The sequence below is a fragment of the Furipterus horrens genome, unplaced genomic scaffold (genome assembly GCF_987537825.1).
Source record: "Furipterus horrens unplaced genomic scaffold, mFurHor1.1.pri manual_scaffold_8, whole genome shotgun sequence".
In the NCBI taxonomy this organism is placed as follows: domain Eukaryota; kingdom Metazoa; phylum Chordata; class Mammalia; order Chiroptera; family Furipteridae; genus Furipterus; species Furipterus horrens.
In genome coordinates, this window is record NW_028327178.1 from 3,201,817 (window position 1) to 3,221,574 (window position 19,758).

The 19,758-nt window shown below is 44.3% G+C and overlaps 1 protein-coding gene across 2 annotated transcripts in view; it reads left to right on the forward strand.

The window, feature by feature from the left end:
• The window catches only part of NETO1 (neuropilin and tolloid like 1), a 72,319-nt gene extending 52,783 nt beyond the window's left edge, over positions 1–19,536 (forward strand). Inside the window, exons 7-11 of one of the 2 annotated variants that reach the window (XM_090285393.1) lie at positions 1,762–1,990; positions 14,212–14,325; positions 16,169–16,727; positions 17,681–17,755; positions 18,592–19,536. In XM_090285393.1, the coding sequence (XP_090141519.1) occupies positions 1,762–1,990; positions 14,212–14,325; positions 16,169–16,727; positions 17,681–17,741 (963 nt within the window). In that variant the 3' untranslated portion in view covers positions 17,742–17,755; positions 18,592–19,536. The remainder of the gene's footprint in view (positions 1–1,761; positions 1,991–14,211; positions 14,326–16,168; positions 16,728–17,680; positions 17,756–18,591) is intronic. The other variant, XM_090285392.1, reaches the window with a different exon arrangement.
• The last annotated feature ends 222 nt before the right edge of the window (positions 19,537–19,758 follow it).

A 19,758-nucleotide genomic window follows, 5' to 3' on the forward strand; every position in this document is an offset into this window, starting at 1 on the left:
AATGGTTATGATAAGTATTCTTTATAAGTCTGCAACATATGATCTTTTGCTTTCCTGTCATAGTTTAGAGTTATAAATATGTTGTTTTGAAAATTATTGCATAAAATAATAAAAATGTCATTTATCTGTACAATTATCATTATGTATAGCACTCGAAACACTGGCATATAGGTGTCCAATAAATACGTGATTGGTATTGAACAAATGAAGTCAATAAAGAAAACAGAATTTCCAATCAACCATTGAACTACACCTTGAAAATTCATAAGAAGTTGGTAGAGAATGGAACATGCTTACTTATGTAGAACTTGTGTACATAAAAATAATTGTGTGATGTTCAAAGATAAGAGGAAGGAAAATTTGCCAGTGTATGGTGTTTAAACTTTCTCATTATAACCATTTTGAAGCCAGTTAAAGATTTTATGATCATTATTAGGTTTGTTTTATAGAAAGATTAATACAACTTTGACTGGAGGTAGGCATTGGGGGTGAACTGGAAAAACACCCAGGACATCTGGGAAACTTGTAATATCACAAAAGTTTCAGTGGAGATGGAAAACCGCCATCCTGAGGGTGGAGTTCACAAGAGTTTGTGCCCCATTCAATGAGAACATTGAGGGCAAAAGAGAAATTTCTTTTAACTGAAATAATAATAATTTTTAATGCAAGGGCAGGCATACTGGATCTGGGGAATATTTGCCTTATGAGATTCACAGATTATGAAAAATATGGAAAAAGGAATACAGGGTGATGAAAGAGTTGAGTTTTTAATTGCATGCATGTCTTTAATTTATAGGTGATGTATTAATAGAAGGGCATTTAACAGGAAATAGGTGGTAGGCATTCGTGTTTTAAAAATGTAAAACACTATTGGTTGCATGAATTGCTTGTCATTTTTAGTGCATATCGGAGCACAGTCAGATCTTGTCTGTTGACCATAAAAAGTATCGTGAAGCAGTGTGACTAGGTGGAAGGGGTATGGACCAAAGAGTTAGAGGGACCTCATGTCCAAGTTAAAATTCATATTGTCTGTGGTTTTCATTTGAATATGGCAATACAACTTTATAGGGTTGTTGGGAATTTAAAAAATAACCTATGAAGCAGATGGCGCAATAGTTTTTACTCATTGCATGTTAATTTAATTTGTATTTATCTGGACTTAGCTAAATGGCTTGTCTGTTTTTGTGAAAATAATAGCAGGTTAGCTGTCTTTTCTTTTCTTTCCTTTTTTAACAGTCTACCTCAAAGGTGAAGCTCTGTAGTTATGTGGAATAATTTCAGCAAAGCGAAGCCAGAGACCACCTTTTTGATACCCTTCTGTTTCCCTTTGGTATTAACAAAAATTGTTTCCACCCATGCATTTTTGGAGGTGGGAGTCATGAAATTTATTTAACACAGGTACATCAGAAATACTCTCACACATTTGTGCCTATCCAGATAAAACCGTGTAACTATGAAAACTAATAACTCATTCCAGATAAGTTACGAGGAGAAATAGGGCCATTTGGGTAAAAATACCCAGCCATGGAAAATGGTTCATTTACATAAAGAAAGGATAATAACCTTTGAAAAAACTATGAGCCCCAATTGGGACCTACTCATGCATCCTTCCTCCTCGCTGTCCCCGGGGGGAAAAGAATAAGAGTGATTGCAATCAAGGCTGTCTTGTGAGGCCGAGGGAGAGAGAGGGACGCGCGGCGCTCGCTGAGCCGCTTCCCCGTGTGGATGCGCGGAGACGACCGTGGCCTTGCTGTGTTGCAGATCTACCTGCGCTTCCTGGACTACGAGATGCAGAACTCCAACGAGTGCAAGCGGAACTTCGTGGCCGTGTACGACGGCAGCAGCGCGGTGGAGGACCTGAAGGCCAAGTTCTGCAGCACCATGGCCAACGACGTGATGCTCCGCACGGGCCTCGGCGTGATCCGCCTGTGGGCCGACGAGGGCAGCCGCAACAGCCGCTTCCAGATGCTGTTCACCTCCTTCCAAGAACGTAAGCTTCCCGGCCGGCGGCCCCTCCACAGTGCGGGGCCGGGGCATTGTCCCCGCGCAGTTCCGGCACCGCAGGCTGCACGGGCGTCCCTCTCCGTCGCTGGGACCAGTGACAGGACAGGGCTACATAGGCCACTCCGACTAGTGTTTTCTTTCTTTATTGTTTATGCTACACAGTTGTTCCCGCTCTTTCTCCGTTTCCTCGCCTGCACCCAGCCCCACGCGCCCCCCTCCCTAAGTCAGTCCCCGGAACGTCGTCCCTGTCCACGGGTCACGCATAGATGTTCTCTGGTTAATCCCTTCATCGTCCTTCATCCCGTCCACCCGTCCCCTCTGGCAGCTGTCGGTCTGTTCCATCTGCTTCTGTTTCTATTTGTTCATCAGTTTATTTCGTTCATTAGATTCCACCTGTAAGTGAGGTCCTATGGGGTTCGTCTTTCACTGACTGGCTTATTTCACTTAGCGCGATGTTCTCCAGGTCCGTGCATGCTGTCGCAAAAGGGAGGAGTTCCTTCTTTTTCACTGCTGCGTAGTACTCCACTGTGTACGTCTCCCAGAGCTTTTTTACCTACTCATCTACGGATGGGCGCTTGGGCTGTTCCCAGACCTTGACTGTTGCTGATAGCGCTTCTATGAACATAGGGGTGCATAAGTTCTTTTCGTATTGGTGTTTCGGGATTCTTCAGATATATTCCCAGGGGTGGAGTTGCTGGGGCAAAAGGGTGTTTTTTTTTAAAATTTCTGACTACTTACTTCTGCACAGGCATTGTAGCCTTGCTTAAGACAATTCTCCTTGTTCAGCAGGGACGTAATGGGCGCTCTGTCTTTGGCTGAGCACTGACAAAGCTTATAGACCTGATACAGTGCAGATCTTAACAACCTACATAAAAACAGTTAGTTGCTTCTTTATAGTGAGCTTCTCTTGCAGTTTCCATTAAATTAGGCAAAGAGAGAGAACGGCATGGGAAGTCAGTAAGAAGAAAAAAGTTTCAGAAAATATTTAAAATGGCGCAATGAATGATGCCCAGATTTAGGTGCAAAGCACAGCAATTTTAGAAAATTATGTTCTGACAAATAATGAGTCATATTAATAGATATATATTTGGAATGTTCTTTAGAAACCCTGAATAAATCATGTTTAAATTTATAGAACTAGAAAATAATCCTGAGAAATGTACCTTTATTGCATTGGCACCTTGTAATTTGAAGCTATGCATTTAAAAATATATCTGAAATGTCAATGATAGGCACAGCAGCTAATATTTTCTTCAATTCATAGAGGCTAAATATAGCGGACAGTTCTTTCCCACAGTGAATAAATAGTTGGGGCCTTAAATTGTTCTCTAATTACCCAGTTGGATGATTCTAGAACACTGGAAGTCCTGAATGTCAACTCTATCTTTCTAAGTCTTGATACCATCAGAAAATGTGTTAAATATCTTACCCAGTATTATTGCAGATTTAATAGCAGGTTGCTGTCTATGTCAGTAATTGATCAAAATGTTAGAAGAAGTTGATCAAAATGTTAGAGCAATCCATCTTTATTTCAGCAAGGTATTTGGCAACAAAAAAACAAAAAAACAAAAAAAAACATAAAAAACCCCCAAAAACTTATTGTCTTTTTTCGGACTAGAACATGAAGATATTCAGGCTAACACATAGCACCTTTGGCATTTTTCCTGCTGATTGGTCTATCATCTCCCATATATGGTGCTTTTGGTAAGGGGTTAGTGTGTATGTTATTTAACATTATTTTTAATCTTAGATAATAATATATTGAGAGTTCATATCTAATTCAAATGACAAATATAGAAGGGCTCTAATATTTTAGATGATATCAAATTTTAAAAATACCACAAAAGTTTGACCTTTTTCCAAAGCTACATCATAAAATATAGTAGAGAGCAATTAGAATATATACTCTCACATTTCAAATATTAAGTAAATGCAAATAGTATAGGGGAACCCTGACTCCTAGGACTTCCTAAGTTTTTATTTTATTAAACTCAAGATAAGCTATTTTTATAATTGACAAAAAAGTCTTAAGCAGAAGTAGCTTATATTAGGAAAGTATAATAAGCAGCTCAGAAAAAAGAATCTCATGGAAAGTCCCATTGGTCAAAAATGCCTGTTCTTTCCTGGCTAATATTGATGAGGAAGAGAGAAAATATTCGAAGAGGTTGGCTAGGATGCAGAAGCATCTAGAATCATGAGGAGAAGCCAAAAGGAGAAGGAATGTTTTTCTCAGAGATTTTTGTTGTTGTTGTTCCAAATGTAATAACTATCTTAGATGTGTACGGTTGATATGCATTGATATCTGAGTGATAAGATTAATGTTTGTTAAGTTAATTATAAGGGAATATTTGAGTTCAACTGATGAAAAGAATGTCTAGCTCATAGGAGTTGAGATATTCCAAAACTGAATATATTTCCAAAGAGGATACAGGGTGACTCAGTCTGAACATGGGTTATCATCTGGTGGGAATGGTGGATGATTTTGGGAGCAGGCACAAGAGCCAGGAGGGCAATGACCACGGCTTCAGAGGAGTAAGTCCTAGAACCTGAAACATCATCAAGAGAAATCCAACATTTCCCTCTACTGGATTTCAAAACTGTGATGGACCAGTGACTCTAATTTGCCCTCCATTCTTTTTTCTTTTTTCTGAGCCAGAATCTCTATGCAGTTATCATATGCCTATCCTACCTTTGTGTGCTGGGAGCGTTGGGAATGGCGGTTTGTCTATCTGGTCTCATGAGTACGTGCGTGGAGAGGAACCATACCCCGGGGACTGACGCTCAGGCTCCTTCCAGGTGTACTCTCAGGAGGTTCATCTCCACCGTATCTAGATGACTGAGATGCCGGAAGATTGGGCTTTGAGCCGTTGAGATTTAGATGAGATTTTGGACTTTGAGTTGATGCTGTTAGGGGGTGAATGTATTTAGCAGCTGTGAAGGAAGTGAAGCATTGGGGGCCAGCACATGGACTATGATAGGAAGAGTTTTGTGATGACCCCAATATCTTTATTCCCAGTGTACAAGCCTTAAATATATCCCTCCTCTCAAGTGCAAGAAAAATCTGTGAATGTCATGGAGTATTGCTCCATGATCACATTACATTGTATGGCAAAAGGGCTATTGTGTAAGTAGTTAAGGCCCCTAACCACTTGACTCTGTATTACTCAAAAGGAAACTTTTCTGGCTGGTCTAACTATACAAAAAATATTGATAATCATTTTATGCCCTTCTTGAAGGCCTAAAGGTCAGGATGGAAGGAGTCAGAATTCTAAGCTGTAGCAAATACTCCTTCTGGCCTTAAGGGATTATACTACCATGTTAGAGAGATGGCCATTTGGCAGAGGATGGTGGGTGCCCTTTAGGAGCTGAGAATTTCCCCCAGGGGAGAGCCAGCAAGAAAGCAGGAACGTCAGTCCTACAGCCCCAAGGAACTTAATTCTTCCGATAACCTGAATGAGCTTGGAAGATGCCTCCATGTTCCAGACAAGAATGCAGTCTAGGGTTCTTTGCTTCCAGTCCTTCCTTGACTTTAACATTTTGAGATCCTAAGGAGAGAGCAAACCCACCCTAGACTTCTGATCTTCATACCTGTGAAATAACTAATGGGCGTCATTTTAAGCCAGTAAGTTTGTGGTGATTTGTTCATCAGCAGTAGAAAACTAATGCATTCTCTTAATGTGATGGATCATCCAAATGTCGATCTATCTGTGTTACTTAATATATATTTAAGTGATATTCCTATTTGTTAATGTATTTTTATTCCTCAATTTGGTAGTTCAAGAGATACAGAAAGATATAATGTAGACAATATAAGAAAATAATCACTGCAAGTTCAGCTTGGCCCTAGTGCTGAGCATCTACTACAGATTTATTAACCTAGTCACCCATAAGTTTTCATTTGGATACTATTTGCATCCTTCCGCTCATTTGTCCCTTTGGTAAACAGCAAGCACCCAGGCACTGATGACGCCAGGCAGGTGACTAGAACGGGTGTCCACCTTATGGTGCTGGCACACGCATTCAAAGGCAGTTCAAGGCTGGGGCCCACTTGGAAAGATGTCCACTCGTATCTGACACTCGGGTCCACACCCCCACCACCCATTTCCCCATTACTTCAGTCCATGGCCCACTCCCACCTGTGTTCTAAGGGGCCCATTTCTGTTCTTGCAGGGTCTTTCCTGCATCAGTGTGCAGTCGGTGGGCGTCTACTGTCCCATCCAGGGACGGTTGTTATTCCCAGCTCAGTGTTGTTACCTCTTCCCCGTCTGGGGTGCTGTCGGACCTGCCCTCTGTTCCTCCTGCGCACAATTTGCCTTCCGCCCGGGCTGGCGATAATCCCTGATTTTGTACTACACAACGAAAATGATCATTTTACCCCAGTGAACTAAATTTGATGAGTCCTAAGGGTAAAAGGTTTAGAAATTGTAATTTGAGAATTAGTAGAAAAGTGCACAGAGCTCAGTAACACTCTGCGAATAAACAAAACATGTTGGAATAATAATGCATTTGGGGAGGAGAGATAATAATTATGGCCTCAGTTGAGGGTACTGCATCACTACCTAACGACTTCTTCTTTTAGTCAGAGAATCGCTACTGTCTACACTAGAATTTCTCCAAGACACACTCAGGCGATGGCTTATTTACTGCAAGACCAATGCCTATGTCCTTAGTACACTTGAGGTGACATGTACCTTTTCTCTCCCAGGTGGCATGGTGACACTGTATTAGCTTAAATAGTGTCAGTGATGTAAAGAATTAGAATATGTTGTTCCTGACACATTTCCCAGTGAGTCGGGACTCAGGAGCTGGCAGGTCATCCTGGTTGGGAACTGTCACACTCCCAGCTCAGCGGCCTCGACCTTCCCCTTCTGCATTTGTGTCTTTCCCTGCCCATGCCATGGTGGGCGCAGCCGTAGCTACACGTGCAGAAGGCGGGCAGATCCAGCTTCCGATTACCTGAGAAATCAGCTCCTAGATAAAAGTAGGAGTATTCATTTCTTATTGCTGCTGTAACAGACTACCATACACTTAGGCCTTAAAGCCACACTGATTTATGACCTGAAGTTGGCCTCACGGAGCTGAAACTGGTGTCAGCAGGCGGCTCCCTTTGGGGAGCTCCTGGGAAGAATACAGCTGCTCACCTGTCCCAGGGCCTATGTCACCTGCGTTTGGCTCTTTGCTCCTTCTCCTTCTTCTGAGCTAGCGGGTGACGTCTCCACTCTGGCCAATTCCTGGTACCACTCTGTCCCTTAGAGCCACCGCTGCCCTCTTCTAGGGACCCCTATGTGAGCATCAGCCCCACCTGGGGAATCTAGAACAATCCGCCACCTTGAAACTTTTATAATCACATCCACAAAGTCCTTTTTGTCTTATAAAGCAGCATCCACAAGTTCTTGGAATTGGGGGCCATTGGTCAGCTTACCACAATAGGTTTGATATTCTCTTTTGGCTTTCTTATTTGCTTTTATTAAACCGATAAACTCTTCATCCAAAATTATTAAAACGTGACTTAATTGACTCGAAAACCAAAGTACACAATGCCAGATGGTAGATCTAAACATATGTTGCTTTCATACTCTAGTTGTGAATCAATATTCTTCTATATAAAGAAATTAATTAAAATTAAATATCTTATTACAAAAGGGGAATGTATCATAAAGAGAAACAGAAACATCAATTTGCTGCTCTCCTTATTCATGCAGTCATTGGTTGATTCTTGTATGTGCCCTGACTGGGGGTCAGACCCACAACCTTGGTGTGTGGGGATGATGCTCTAACCCACTGAGCTGCTCGGCCAGGGCTCACTGAACTCCTGAGAGCAACATTGTCTTCGGTGAAGGAGGGCAGCTCATTCCTTGTGGTTTTTGGTGGGCTTCTTGGGTAGCGTTTACATCGGTCGCTTTGATGTTGGCATTGCAGCCTCTGGGTTTTATGTCTGTCATTGAAAGCAGGCAGGATGAGTTTGTTGTGTGGAGACAGAAGACGATTATTCTGCATTGTCAGCCTTTTGGGCCGGCAGCATCCCACGCCGGAAGGTGGTCCGTCTATGCCTGGCTCTGATGTTCATTTATTGTAAGTCCTGCTTTGGGGAGTTGGCATGGCCAAGAGTGAAACCAAATGTAGTACTTTCAGCACAACAGCGTGTCTGAGCTAACAACGGTCACAGACACGCATTCACCATCCTGGAAAGCAAGCCTCGGCAGCACGTCCAAGTTCCAATAAGAATTAGAGTACAGACCCCAAGAGATATATTATCCTCCTCATTGTGAATCCAGTCACGTCCAATTGTACACAATGAATAAATCGCGTAGCTGACCCAAGGTAGACATAATCACCACATAAAATGTGTAATAATTTCCTGCACTCAAATAGTAACGGTTTAATAATGATGTGGTTCATGCCCTGTGCTGGGAAGGAAGTGGTCTCTGTCCACAGAACATAATTTTCTCATGAAGGTGTTGTTTTTTTTCTTAACATGATGTTTTATGCCACACTAGGAATACACAATTTTAGCAGAAATATTGGGGGAGGGAATCTAGTGTGAGCAGTGTTAAACTGAAGTTTGGGAATAGGATTTCTTGTATCAAAAAAAGAAATGGAAATATATCTTACTCAATAATACTGGATATTATGACTGATAACCAAGTCACATTGGAACATAGAGTTTTAGAGGCAGATATTGATTTTTTCAAAAAAATATGAAGATGATAAAGGAGATGAAGAGAAGATGCACAAATCTATTTCTGGCCTCAAATCTGGTCATCATTTTTCAAATAAAATGTCATTTCTTGTTATTGCATAGCCTGGAGGCCATTTTAAGTTTAAAGTAGATGGCAGGGGAAATTTTTTCTATTTATTTCGGGAAGAACAAAACAAAATGAGTATTTGGAGGTAATCTCTGATGGCCAAATAGGGAATTTTTATGTTTTCTATTTTGGTAATCAGAATACTAGAACTAAAATTGATCCTCAGCAGCAAGCTCTACACACTTATAATAATTTAAGCTTTGCTCCCATCTCTTCGGCAAGGAGAGTGACAGATGCTGGAGTGCCTGGAGTATCAGAAAATTTTAATAAATCAAAGTCTTCAAAGCTGATAAAAGTGGAATTCAAGAAATGAAGCGAGGGCTTGGGAATGTTCCCAGAACGGCCTCTCTACACGGCTCTCCGACCACTTCCCTTCTAAGTTAAGACTGGGATGAGGGATAAAAATGAGCAGACGCCGGAGATCAAACACATGTGTGTGAGCCTGTGTGTGCATTTACACATACATATGTGAGTGAGCCAGGGCGCATTTATCCACACATGCATGTGTGCATACGAGTGTGAGCCCTGTGCGTGCACTCACATACACATGTGAGTGTGTATAGGAGTGTGAGCCTAGTGCATTCACACATGCACACATATGTGAGTATGAGGGTATGCATATGAGTGCGAGCCCTGTGTGCATTCACATACATATGTGTGCATGAGTGTGAGCCTTGTGCATTTCCACAGGCATGCATGCATGCATATGAGTACGAGCCCTGTGTGCATTCACACACACATGCGTGTGTACTAGTGTGAGCCTTCTGTGTGTGTTCACACACAGGTGTGAGTGTGAGAGACCTTTGTGCATTTACACATGCAGACATGTGTACGAGTGTGCATACGAGTGTGTGAGCCTTGTGTGCAGTTACACACAGACATGAACAGGAACGTGTGTATGTGTGTGAGATGCTGTGCACACGCAGGCTGGCACAGACAAGGGCGAACCCTTGACAAACCTCCACCTGAAGAAATTAGAGAAGGTGAGAGACAAGGAGAAGGTGTGTGGAGAGGAGGTTTGGGGTGGGCTGGGGACTTCCGGGGAACTCTCGGCCTTTGTTTAGATAATGTGATGTTTTCTAAAGGAAATCAGGCTCAGGCATCACTTCTAGTTCCAGATTCTCTTGGCGAAGGCTCTGTTCTTTGGCTTTGACCTAATAATCTACCAATGACAGTTTTATTCACCACAAGGCACGGGAATTTCAAGGACCAATATTTCAGAGATAAAGCCGCCATTTCAATTCCATTTTGTTTTAATATTTTTTGAATAGAATTCAATGGATTTCTGGATTTAAAGTGAAATGGAGAGAGGAAAAAACGAATAATAGTTAGAATAAGCATCGGCGCCTTTAGCATTAAAATGACAATTATACATTAAGAGCCTTTTATTGACTTCCACAGTTGGGACAACCTCCCTAACCACGTGGCACGATGCCGAGAACGATGATGCATCATGATTCAGCCTCTAATCTTACAGCAGAGAGGTCGGATGACTCTTTGCTCGAGTTGTAAATAGAGCTTCCTCTGTGTCGCGCTGTGCTGCCTTCCTGCCCCTCATTCTTTGGGTCACCTCCTGCTCGAGGGTTCACCTCTTAAGGATCAGGACTGTAGAGAGGGCCGCTGTTCGCACGGATGCACGCAGGGGTTCAGCACCCCGCGGACTGGAACGCGGTTTCACCGAAACGTGGGGCACGCTGCCACCTCGTGGTCACAGTGGGACATGGGCGGGTTAGACCGGAGAGAGAACAAAGCGCCGTCGGTGACCCCGGAGACCGCCTGCGTTTGCGTCCTGCGTCCTTTTCATCACAGGCGAACTCCTGCTGCCCTTTAACGCCAAGTAAGCCCCAACCGCTGGTGTCTCCCAGGCGACCTTAGGGAAGAAGAGGACGGGTTTTAGGAGGCCATAGGTTTTGAGATCCGCCTCCCGAATTTCTAAGCAGACGGACTTAGTCCTCTGCGAAGGGGCAGAAGGTGCGCTCCCTCCGCACGCAGGAGGGCGAGCGCGGGGAACTGAGGGTTCGGGCCCGCTCCGGGGGTGGTCGCCGCTCCTGCTGGGCTGGGGAGCCGGCGCCCTGAAGGTTCGTGCTCCCCCCGGAAACACCCCGCTCAGGGTATTCAGTTCTCTGGGGCCCTCAGGGGTGAAGCTGCCCAGAGTTAACCTCTTCTCGTTGGTATTTGTCAGTTAAAACTCTGTCAGGCATTTACTCCAAGCCTGGAGATGGTAAGCCATAGAGGAGATTAAAAAAATACAAATTTTTAAAAGTCATGCCTCTAGCCTCAGAGGACCTGCGGGAAAGATGATAAGCGTATACAGCATTCCGTCACTTTTCGCGGGTATTACGTTCTAGCCCCCCCGCGAAGTAGGAACCTTACATTTACTTTAGTATTTATATGTATTTTAAGGTTTAAAAACCCCTCCCACACACTTATAAAGGGTTCCCATGCCCATATTAACCTTTGCCACTCCCTTATTCACCTTTCCCACACTTTTATAAACACTACCTATGTTCTTAAACATATTCTGTCCTCTTAAACCTGCGTAACTTTAACAACATACGTATACAGTACTGGGAAATCCAGCGATATAGCGAAAAATCCGCCATGAATAAGTAAATATATGATTTTTTAAAAGCCCACGGTACAGCGAGGCCGCGATGAGTGACCCGCGATATAGAGGGGGGCTGCTGTACTCAGTGTGGAACGCTTTGGAAAACTATCACAGGAACGAGTGAAGAAAAGGATCACTTTCTGTGAGGGTGGAATCTGTCACCGCTGTGCTGATACTAGAGTTCTGATAGGATTAGATAGCTGAGTGGGGAGGGGTAGTCCAGCATTCCCGGACAGACCGAGGATGGGAACAGCCACCGGGAGTGTAGGGGGTGGGGTGGGGGAGGTGATGTGAGTGATGGGGGTGGCGCGTGCCCGACATCCGCGAAAGACCGATGAGAACGCAGCTTGGTTGGGGAGCTTGTGTTCTGTGAGCACACGCTAGAAACGGGACTCCTTCATCATCCGCCACGTCTCTGGGTTCACGTGGATTAATATTCAGGCAGGCCACGCCAAGGAAACTCAGATTCCAGTAGGCTTTTTAATCTGGCGTCTAGGAAACAAAACTGGCTTCTGTTCAAGGGGTGTAAGTTGTCCCCACTTGCTTCTTGGTCTGGGCAAGGCTAGCGTATTTGTTTCCGTTTGTTTTACTGATGTTTGCGTAGCAGTTCTAAGCACATGAGCCACGGTAAGGAGGGAAAGACAGAACAGGGCCTGGAATGGTGGTCGCTTTCAAATGTGAGGGTGGCCCCAGAGGGCCGGCACACCTGCAGCCTTACCGATGGGGACAGGCAGGTGAGGGTGTCGTGACTGATGGTCCCGGCCGCCCTGTGACCTTCTGTCTTGTACCTATTTTTCCTAAACATTTTGCAGCCACTCCCGTCGACGTGCAGAAAACTTTCTGCACAGATTTTGACAACACTCACTATCCACGGAAGAGACCATATCAGCCCTGCAGCAGCCATTAGGGTTGGCTACGGAAATTCAAACTTAGTTCCTTAAGAAAAAGCAGATTTTGGCAATAATATACCGGGTCATTAAAGTTTACATTGTAAAAGGTTAACAAACCACTAGTCCAATAAAATATTAAGAAAAAATGTTCCAAATGACAACCGAATATTTTCTAATCTTTGATCCTTTTTTTTTTTTTTTCAAAATGGTACATCTTCTCACCCTTTAGCCGGCAGCCTAAGGTCAAACGAGGCAGAGAGGAAGCAGAAACTTTGCTCTTCTGAGAAGGGGTGGGGGCAGGAGGGGCAGGAGCCACTTTCCTGGAGTTGGCCAGGTCTTTGCTTTACTGTTTATTTTAGAAACTTGAGTGTTTTGGTGTTTTTTTCTTTTTAAGAATTCCTCTAAGAGTGTTAAAATATACAAATTTTCCTCATGCAAGGTATTTTCCTGACAGTTTTGATTTATACAGTAAATACGTTGACCCTTGAACAACGTGGAGTGTGTGCCAACCACCCTGTCCCAGACTCAACTGCCATTGGCTGGGAGCCGTATCAATAACTTAAGCAGTCATTAAGACACATGTTGTATTCTGTACTCTATTGTTCCCAAAAACTAAGCTAGAGAAAAGGACATGTTAAAAACTCATAAGGAAGAGAAAATACATTTATAGTATTTATTGAAAAAAATTCATGTATACGTGGACCCATGCAGTTCAAAGGTCAATGTACATTTGAACATGGTAACTTTCTCAAATATCTGTGATATATAGTTTGAAGGCGAAAAACTCACTATAACGTGACTGCAGTGTCTAGATAATATTAATCATTAATAAAGCTTTGCTGCTTGATTGACCACTGCACATTAGGTGTTATATCAAATATGTGTTGTGTTTAGTATTTCTGGAATGTCTAGTCTTACAAGGGTCCCAGGGCTATTGTTGAAAGAGATACACCCTAAGGTCATACTGTGTGAGCTGTGTGGGGCGGTCACAAAGGCGGACACAGAAGTCAGCTTCCCAGCCCTGTCTCCCCACTGGGATCCCTAATGCAGTTCTGCCCTCGAAACATACTCTTCTGAACAGCCTGGTGCTCCGATAACAAAAGAAAGGCGTTTTCCCTAGTATTGGCGTCATAGCTAACATTCTTTGCTACATTAAGCCCTTCAGTGTTTGTCCCATTTCTGTAGCCCAACTTCTCATAGTTATGTGTGCCTTCTTGGACTTAGACTGTACATTGTAATCTGGGAATCGTGGACCAAAGTTACCGGCACGGGTGATTTCATGCAACATAGACTAATTTCATGTATATCTATATCAATATCTATCTATATATATTAAAAGTTGATGGGGATATTACATCTTTTTCTTATGTTGATCAGGATTGGTTTTCTCCTGTTCTGAATGTCCATAACTCACCTTCTGTTTTTTTCATGTACTTAAATAGTGCTACAGGGTTTTGTCTAACAGGTGACTCTTTTTGGTAGTATTTTGTAAGCAAATACTTTTCAGAATTATTTCACTATTTCCATGACATCGTTTCGCTGGGTGCAGCTCAGTTTATACAGGTACAGTGTGAAGCACAACGTGACGTACGCGGGAGGCACTTTAGTTTTCCTAAGTGAGCGCGCCAAGTTAAAAAATAGAAGTACCGTATGGAGAATGGACTTCGTTTTCGTGATGGACAGTCCCCGCCCCTGCTCCATCAGCTGGACACCTCCAGGGGAATGCCCGTCACACAAGAACTCATTTCCATCCGGCCACACTTCTGAGAGTGGACGGTCAGGTCCTGTGTCTCAAGCTGACGACAAATGGTCACCGTGACCGTCCCCTCGTGCATGTGCAGGGCGCGCGGCTTTCCCCGGAGCCCCAGTTACAACCTCGTTTTCTCCCCCGTCTTGCTCTCAGCCCCCTGTGAAGGCAACACGTTCTTCTGCCACAGCAACATGTGCATCAACCACACCCTGGTGTGCAACGGCCTGCAGAACTGTGTGTACCCGTGGGACGAGAACCACTGCAAAGGTAACGGCGCGGCCTTGGCGCGCGCGCGCGCGGCCCCCTGCCCGGAGGTGGGAAGGACGTCTGCGCCAATGTTGTAGGCGTCAGTCTTACAGACGGAGTGCAGAAAGGCTTTTAGGACCTGTGGGTTCTTTATAGCCAATCGGGAAACTTAGCTCTTTGCCATTTCGGGGGCTGTCGCCAGAAGGCTCTCGTTCATTAACGTCCAGGGGACCCTCCGGAGCCCTTGCAAGCCCCCTTATGTTCAGGTTCAATGTGAACGAATTTGCAAAAGAGGAGCACGGGCGGATCGCGCTTCTGTGCGCCACGTCCAGCAGCATCTCCTGAAGTGGGTCACAGCCGAGAGCCAACCAGCAGGCGTTCCTGGTTAGTCGGGAAGGCGGGGCCCGTGTCAGCTCTGGGAACGTGGGAGGTGGCCACGGTCAGCTTCCTGTCCGAGGACCCACTTGGGGACGGATGGAGCTCAAGCACTGGGTGAAGGTTCGGCTCATTTCCCTTGCCTTTGAGGTATCCGTGGGCTCCAGCACCGCCCCCTCTGATGCAAAGGAAGGGACCCTCCGGGGAAAGCTTGGCTTCTCTGTCCTTGCACCTACCTGCCTCTCTTCCGGGCAGCCCCTCTGCCCCGCGGCTCGGGATGGGGGGCAGGGGCAGTGGCCCCCTCTCCTGCTCAATGAGCAGGGCCCTGGGCGAGGGTGGCAACAGCTGGGTGTCCCCAGATGGTGCCCCCTCCAGCCCGCAGGTGAGCTGGAGCCCGGCCTTCTCAGCCTCTGCTCTGTGGGAGGGGCTGGAAGAGGGAGGGGCCGCTGACTCCAGGCAGCCTGCCTGGGTGGAGCCCTGCTGGTGGCCCTTCTGTGCTGGGGAGGTGCTGTCGCCAGGTCTGGTCTGGGAGCTGCAGGGAGAGGTGCCGTGTTGTCTGAGGTGTCCCCTGAACAGTAGAGCTTAGCACGCTGTGTCCTGCGGGCTGCCCAAGTTCAAACGCTGCAGCCTCGCATGCACCTTAAGGAAATCGAGGTTTTTTTGGTAGGCCTTCCTCCATTTGCCATATGCCATTAGGACCATCGCTCAGACTGTACACCGCTGGGATTTTTAAACAGAATTTTTAACAATGATGGCTGTTTCACTGGGGAAACGGCCTCCATGCCACCGTTCCAGAAATGTCTGTCTTGAAGTTCAATTACCTTTTGGGTTCAGAATATTGTTGTTGCTTTGACTTCCGTTACCCACATCAGAAATAAGCTCACAAGACTCTGAGTGTAGTCTTGTTCCCAATGGTTGAGTTTGGAGGTTTTCTCATATCTTTGAGAGAAAAGAAAAATACGGTCTTTAAAATTAAGAGACCATTCTTAAATGTCACTCAAAAAGTCTCATAAGACCCTCTCCAAACACGTTTACATTTAAAGCAGGGATGTCGGGCAGCGGGAGGGCTGTGTCTGAGGCCGGAAATCCTGGTCCTTGTGGAAGTGAAAAGTGTTGATTTATAAAGATCAGTTTATGTTACTTTTTTTTTGCTTTTTTATTTGTTGATTTTCGAGGGAGAGAAAGGAAGGGAGAGAGAGAGAACGCACTCGAGAGGGAAACATTGGTTTGCCGTTCCACTTATTTATGCAGCCATTGGTTGATTCTTGTCTGTGCCCTGACCGGGGATCGAACCCTCAACCTTGGTGTGTGGAGATGATGCTCTAACCAACTGAGCCACCTGGCCGGGGCCCTTTAGCTATTTTTAATCTTTACAACCCGCCTGCTCCGCCTGCTTCACGTTGCAGCTCTGCGTCCCCGCGCTGACTCCCGCACTAACGCGCGGTGGGGGGTCTTTTTTCTGTGTCATTTGCCCCCTTCCCGCCCCTAGAAAAGCGGAAAGCCAGCCTGCTGGACCAGCTCACCAACACCAGCGGGACCGTCATCGGCGTGACCTCCTGCGTCGTCATCATCCTCATCATCATTTCTGTCACCGTGCAGATCAAGCAGCCCCGTAAAAAGTATGTGCACAGGAAGGCAGACTTTGACCCGACGGTCTTCCAGGAGGTGTTCGAGTCCCCCCACTACGAGCTGTGCTCGCTCCGGGGCCCGGCGGCCCCCGCGGACCTGGCCGACGGGGCCGACGCCTTCGAGAGCTTCCACAAACTGCGGAGGGCCTCCTCCAAGTGCGTCCACGACCATCACTGTGGGTCGCAGCTGTCCAGCGCGAAGGGCAGCCGCAGCAACCTCAGCACAAGGGACGCCTCCGTCCTGGCCGACGTGCCCGCCCCGCCGCCCCGGCCCCTGGGCCCGCCCGCCGGCCGCAGGAGCATCCTCGTCATGAAACACAGCTACTCGCAGGACGTCGCGGACGCCTGCGACATCGACGAGCTGGAGGAGGTGCCCACCACGAGCCACCGGCTGTCCCGGCACGACAAAGCCGTCCAGCGGTCAGTACCCGTAGGTTTTCTGATGACGACTAGCACCTGAGGACCCACATGCTGCCAGAGCCCTGCGCTGGCCGTTTTGTCTTCATTGTCCAGTTTCCCCTTTGATTAATGAGTTCAGCCAATGTCTCCCCCTTTTCCTTTATTTTTGCTTTTCAGCAAAAGCCCCGTACGCGTATGTGTGGACGTGTGTGAGAACACACAGACCAAAGATACTTTATTTAGCTCCACACGTACATAACATTCACTAATACAAACGTTAGGTTGCCATTTCTATTACCAATTCACATCGCTAATTTGCTTCCATGTGGTCACTAATGTCCCAATCAATATTTATATTTTTTTAGTATATGAAATGATATTTGGAAGTAATTGCCTTACCAGGGTGGTTAACCCATCTTGTTGAATAATTTTAATGTAGAAATAGCATAATTTGCAATATAATGTTTTATATTTTGGGTATGAAAATGAAAATACTTTTTCCACACGTTACATAATACTTATATTACAAATTGCATAGGATAGCATGGTGTGCTAAAATACTCCAATATTTATATTTAAATGTAGCAAAGATTAGTAGAAACATTTGATTTTTCTTTTACTTTAGACAGTATGATCTGTGTTGTAGCATTAGTCCTAAAATTAATAAAGATTTGGGGAAAAGAAAATCTAAATTTAGGGGGAAATTACTTTAAGTCCCCAAATCCCATCTAGTTATGTTTTGTTTTGCATGTTTACTAGGCTTTGGTTTGTTTTATAAATGTACATACTTTCTCAGCCATATGTTTTCAGCCCTTAACTATTTTAGTGGATTTAATATTTTTGCATGCTGATGGCCAAGATCTGCTTGCATAGCTTTATGAAATCTTAGGAACGCTCTGAAGTAACTGTTTGTGTGCGTATTTATCTCCTGTGCAAATATGACTTTGTTGAATGAAACAGCTGTAACGTTCCAGGTTCTGCCTCATTGGCTCCCTAAGCAAACACGAGTCTGACTACAACACCACTAGGGTCTAGGAGGAGAGTTCAAGGTAAGCGGTGCCCTCGGTCCCTTCTCCCACGTCGTGGGATTCTGTTGTTTTGTTTCGTTCCATTGCAGCTGTCTCGTAGTTTTTTAGGGGATGGGCTATTGATTCATTACTTCTTGAGATACGTGGTTTATAACATTTCATAGAAACAGAATGGGTTCAATGCTGATGGAAGGATGGTTCTTAGTACATGTATCTTTAAAATAAATATTAATATTCTTACCATCAAGCATTGTATGGCAATGCTACTGAAACGGATGTTCAATTAATGTAAAAGTTATATGTTATAAGGTTAAGATACAAAAATTAGTGACCTCTTCAAAGAAATACCAGAAGAAACCTGAGGTTTTCATTATTAGAACATTGAGTATTGTCTCAGTATAACTGAGGTCAATCTATAAAATTGATAGTAATTTTATTGATTTAATTTGGCGACATTTTGCTCCAAACTCATACACTAAGAACTTGGTGGCGCTTACACATTGTGTGCCCTCGTAGTTTGCATGACTGTGTAGCTTCTTTCATCAAAATTAAATGCAGCATGTTGTTGAATGCCTGACAATGTGAGCTGTCTCATCAGTGCCAGCTGTCTGTGTGTGCGTCTAATTTGTCATTGAGAATCCCCGTGGCCTTGTTTTAGCATTTGATAGTCTGTATCTCCATGAGACTAATTTGTCTCAAATAAAATTGATGGCTAATCTCTTACAAACTCTTCAGACCTATCAACTGTTCTTGAATCAGGTGAATGCATTCCCACATTCTAGGTTACCTTAATAAGTTAGTGTATTTGTGTGCATTTTTCATTGGGAGAAAATGTTTTAACTGTGTTTTATTTTCAGAGAAGAACTATTTATACAAACATGGGGACTGTGAAAAGAACGTTCTGTAGCGAATTGTGAAAAGTGGACATATTTCTTAATCCATTCCACTGCCTTTTATCCAAAACTAAGAATCACAGACATGTGTTAATCCTTCGGCAAGACATCCCCGCCTCACAATGATGTGTTCATTTCATAATTTGGTTGCTGGCCACCAAGTGCTCCTTAGTATTTAAATACATTTGAGATTTACTAGAAAATTGAAGAAGAAAGTAGCTCCCGATTCAGATGACCCCGCTTTGTTTTCGCTCCCACTCCCGTTTTGTTTCTATGTTGTTCCACGTCTCTGCTATGTAACTGTACATTGTGTGATGTGTGAGAAAACATGACTCGGGATGGACTTTGTGTTACATGTACATTGTCTTTATTATATAGACTGCTTGAGAATAGCGCGTTCCTGAGGGACTTTGAACACGCTTCAAGGAAGAGTGAAAACGTGGACCGTGGCGCCACCAGCCAGGGGTTTTATGGACTGACTATAACATCTGTTGTGTTACGACTTAATGCAGCCACAAGTAACGAGTAAAATTACTAGATGGCAATAAGAAAAATCTCATTTTTTGTTCTTTTTTTTCTGTACCCCCAATTTCCTTTTTATATATATATGTCAAAGGAAGACACCCAGTTTCAGAAACAGTTTTGGAAATATGGTATTTTACCATCTACACCCTTCAGTAATGATGTGTTTTGATTAAGCACTTGGCAATATGACTGAATTGGCAGAGAAAATGCCCTGCATGTCAGTTCTGGATATTTCAGTCAGAAAAACACCTGTTCTCTTGGGCACATTGTAAAAAGCATGCATTCTCCAATACTGCTGTCTCTTCCATGTCTTGGGGCCATCTGCTTGCTACTTGTCACTTTTTATATAAAGAAGATATATAAAAATGTATAATAATTTCCTAACTGGAGTTAAGAGAAATTTTTTCTTTTATTAGAGTGATGAAAAACCGACTCACACACTCTTTTCACATGTTAGGCTGCGGGATGTCCTTTAGTGCGGAGGGTCATGTCTCCAAAATTTTATAGGAGTATGTTCATTTTAGAATAGGAAAGTCTTTTTTAAATGCTTTTAAAAACCCACAGGCCATTTGATGACCCAAATTATACCATTCTGAGTTGTTTTGA